This window comes from Otolemur garnettii, unplaced genomic scaffold (assembly GCF_000181295.1).
Source record: "Otolemur garnettii isolate 467f Iridium unplaced genomic scaffold, OtoGar3 scaffold00009, whole genome shotgun sequence".
In the NCBI taxonomy this organism is placed as follows: Eukaryota; Metazoa; Chordata; class Mammalia; order Primates; family Galagidae; genus Otolemur; species Otolemur garnettii.
Window position 1 is genome coordinate 3,517,766 of NW_003852404.1, and position 4,241 is coordinate 3,522,006.

At 52.8% G+C, this 4,241-nt stretch overlaps 1 protein-coding gene across 1 annotated transcript in view; it reads left to right on the forward strand.

Moving 5' to 3' along the window:
- Positions 1 to 4,241, forward strand: part of HSPG2 (heparan sulfate proteoglycan 2) — a 104,826-nt gene that overhangs the window by 45,567 nt on the left and 55,018 nt on the right. The window contains exons 10-13 of the mRNA XM_023509765.1: positions 2,168 to 2,299; positions 2,442 to 2,586; positions 2,674 to 2,825; positions 2,917 to 3,063. Coding sequence (XP_023365533.1) covers positions 2,168 to 2,299; positions 2,442 to 2,586; positions 2,674 to 2,825; positions 2,917 to 3,063 — 576 coding nt within the window. The remainder of the gene's footprint in view (positions 1 to 2,167; positions 2,300 to 2,441; positions 2,587 to 2,673; positions 2,826 to 2,916; positions 3,064 to 4,241) is intronic.

The following is a 4,241-nucleotide window of genomic DNA, read 5'->3' on the forward strand; positions in this document are numbered from 1 at the left end:
TGCCCCGCCCCCTACCTGCCCTTGCTCCACCCTGCCTCTCCTTCCTCCGCCCCTCCACCCCAGCCCCCTCTGCCCTTGCTTCTCCAGCAGGTCAGTTTGCTCTCCTTGGCCGAGGGGGGAAGAGCAGGGAGACACTTCAAGGCTTATCTCTCTCTGACCAGAGCAGTGAGGACTCTCAGCTCTGAGCTGGTCTTTGAGCATGCAGTGTGGCTCGCTAGCCGTGTCTCTTTCTTTTCTTTTGTTACTATGAAACTTTTCTTTGTCATTTGTATTACGTGTGGCCCAGATGAATGGCTAAGAGGGCTCGATATGCCGGGGTCCCTTGATGATGGGGTCCTTGATGTGTGAGCGAATCAAAAACTTACCTGTGTGAGCCTAGAGCAGTGATTTTCAACCCGTGTGCCCCCGCACACTGGTGTGCCTTGAGAGGATGTTAGGGGTAGTGCAAAAATGTTTAAAGATCAAAAAATGACTTTTGCAAGAGGTTCAAAGGACAGTAAGTACATTCTTTTTTCACTCTTTTTTTTTTGATCAACATAATTTAAGTGTGCCACGGAAGTTTGACTATAGTTTCAAGTGTGCCGTGAGATAAAAAAGGTTGGAAAACACCAGCCTGGAGGCTTTTCTTCTAAAATTGGTCTGAATTATTTGTTCCTCCATCTGCCCAGCTCTTTATCCATCTGTCAGTCCATTCGGTCATTTATTCAACCATCTATCCATCTGTCCGCCCACCTGTTCATCCAACCATCCATCTACTTGTCCATTCAACCATCTATCCATCCATCTCCCTACCCAGCCATCCACTGCCCGTCCTTCTGTCCTCCCACCCCTCCATCCAACTGTCCATCCATCATCTTCTCAGCTTTTCATCTGTCTATCCATCCATATGTCCAGCACTCTTCTTCTTGTCCTACTCTCCACCCATTCCACAATCCCTCCATCTGTCCACCATCTTTCCAGCTGTCCACTTATCCGCCCCTTGATCCCTTTGGTCACCCACCCATCTCTGCACTGCCCACTCACCCCTATCATATCCATCTGTCCAGTCAATGTTATATACATCATGGACACTGTGGCAGTGAACGAGGTGGGGAGGCTGGAGAGTCAGAGATCACATCAGGTCACATCCTGTGTGTCCTGTCCTGAGGCTTGTTAGTCTGAGATTGAGGATAATCTTCAAACCCTTTCCCTGGGATCCTGGTTCCTGAGTGCATCTTGACATTCCTGCTGTGGGCTATCTGCTTTTCCCTCCTTGCCTTCTTCCTCTCCCCTGCTCCACAGCCAGACTGGAGGGAGGGGTGGTACCCATAGCTCAGTGAGTAGGGCTCCAGCCACATATACCTAGGCTGGCAGGTTCAAATCCAGCCAGGCCAGCTAAACAACAATGACAACTACAACAAAAAAATAGCCAGGCATTGTGGCAGGCGCCTGTAGTCCCAGCTGCTCAGGAGGCTGAGGCAAGAGAATTGCCTAAGCCCAAGAGCTGGAGGTTGCTGTGAGCGGTGACGCCACAGCAACCGAGGGCAACAAAGTGAGACTCTGTCTCAAAAAAAAAAGAGAGAGACAACTTTGGTCTTGAATGCTAATTTCTAGCAGGGGCCCATTGCTGGTGCCAGGCCAACTCCAGACCTCTGGCCAGGCTGTAGGTGGCTGCCCCAGGTCAGGCACAGCCGTAGTCAGTGGGAATTCAGAGTGAGTCCCACAGGTGATGGGGCTGTGACTGGTCCCTAGTAGGGCCTTTCTGGTAGAGAGAACTGTCATGGCGTCACCAGTATGCCTTTGATGGGGATCTTGTCTGTGGGTGGGGAATGGCACTTCTTTGACTTGGAGGGTGGCTGGGTGCCACTGTGATTGTGACAGTGATGTGCCAAGTATAATTTTGTTCAGGAGGAACTACAGGTGGAGTGAGTGGTGGGGCAGTGTGACGTGATGTGCTATTTGTCAGAGACTGATGACTGTCATGCTGGATGTCGTGTTGTGGACAGTACCATGTAGCGGTGGCTAGACCTGGTGAAGGCAGCTCTGGGTTATATGGATGAGAGGAGAGTGGCCCTGAGGACACCAGGGAAGCTGGACAGGGTGGTCTGTAGGGGGTAGGTAGAGAATAGGGGTGGTCCTCCCTGGGGGCAATGCACTGGTGCCCACACTGCCTGGCTCTGTCCCCCAGCTGCCAAGCGCCCTGAGGAAGTATGTGGGCCCACACAGTTCCGATGTGTCTCCACAAACACGTGCATCCCGGCCAGCTTCCACTGTGACGAGGAGAGCGACTGTCCTGACCGCAGCGACGAGTTCGGCTGCAGTGAGCAGGGAACTGAGGGTGGATGGGGTCCTGGCCCTGCACTGGGTTCCAAGAGCTTCTGTCTCTCTACTGATTCCTCTGAGCCCTCCCCCACTCCTCCTCCCTTGTCCCAGACTCCTCACTCCTGCCCTGGTCTCTCTAGTGCCCCCTCAGGTGGTGACACCTCCTCAGGAGTCGATCCAAGCTTCCCGGGGCCAGACAGTGACCTTCACCTGTGTGGCCATCGGTGTCCCTACCCCCATCATCAACTGGAGGCTCAACTGGGGCCACATCCCCTCCCATCCAAGGTGGGAACTTGGGTGCTGGGTAGGAGCCTGGGGAAGACCAGTCCAGTGACCCAGGCCAGACCTCACCACTGTCTTGGGACCCACTAGGGTGACAGTGACCAGCGAGGGTGACCGTGGCACACTGACCATCCGTGATGTGAAAGAGTCGGACCAAGGTGCCTACACCTGTGAGGCCATGAATGCCCGGGGCATGGTGTTCGGCATTCCTGATGGTGTCCTGGAGCTCATCCCACAGCGAGGTATGGGCTGGAAGGCAGGAGGGTACTGGGGTGGGGTAGACAGGGCTGCTAGCTGGTGGCCAACATCAGCCCATCCCTTGCTGCCCAGCAGGTCCCTGCCCTGATGGACACTTCTACCTGGAGCACAGCGCCTCCTGCCTGCCCTGCTTCTGCTTCGGTGTCACCAACGTGTGCCAGAGCAGCCACCGCTTCTGGGACCAGATCCATTTGCGTTTTGACCGGCCAGATGACTTCAAAGGTGCGTTGGCAGGTGGCTGGCGTGGTGGGAGTTGTGCACCAGGCTCTGGCAGGCAGAGAGGGCAGCTGCAGACAGAAGGGGGCAGGTTGCAGGGAGGAACACGGGGTCACTGAAGAAACACTGAGCCTTGTAAGAAAAACATTTCAGAGAAAAGGCAATACTTGTAGGAAAAACTAAATCCTTGCTTGATATCTGCTTGCTTCCAATAATGAAGAGGATGTACCTGATTTAAGTCCTGACCCTGACACTCACTATCTCTGTGCCCTCGGTCAAGTTACTTACTGTCTTGTCTCTGTCTCAGTTTTCTTATCTGTAAAATGCAGATACCTCCCAAGGTTTTTGTAAGGACGTAAGGGACTGACGTATATAAGCCGCTCACAATAGTGCCTGGTCCATGGTCAGCACCCAGTGTTTGCTAATGTCATTGTCTTCTTTATTCTCCTTGTGAGACAGAGGTGCCAGTGTCCCTACAGGATAGGCTCCCAGGCTTTGGTGCCTTCTCAGACAAGGGCTGACCTCTGGCTGCACCATTTACTGTCTGTGTGACGTTGGGAAATTCTCTTGGCATCTCTGGGCTTGTTCTCCCCAACATAAAGGCAGGTGGTTGAATCCATTCTCTCTGGCTCTGAGAGACAGAATGGCAGGGAGGCTCAGAGTGTGAGTGCAGACATCACATAGACCTAGGTCTGAGTCCTAGCTCTGGTGGCCCTTTTCCTGCTCTTTCATTACAGAGGGTCACACGCATGTAGAGGTGTGAGCTCCTACAGCAAGCACATGACAGGTGGACAGGTGGTACCTCTTACCACCCCTTCATTGTTTAAGGAATCTCAGAGTGACTTGTGTAAAACTTCATTATCTCTCAAAGTTGTCCCCCAACATATTTAGAATACTGAAGGCCTGGCCACCATTTATGGAGCATGCAGTTGGCACTGAGGCTTGATATGGTAATTTTTGTTGTGGTTGTTGTTGCAGCTTTTGGCTGGGGCTGGGTTTGAACCCGCCACCTCTGGCATTTGGAGCTGGCGCCCTACTCCTTTGAGCCACAGGCCCGGCCCGACATGGCAATCTTTGAATGGCTAATAATCCTTGCAAACTAGATATTGTTTTTATAAATTCAAGATGAGATCCCTGAGGCTCTGAGAGACTGTGGGGCTTTCTTGGGGTAACCTAGCTATTCC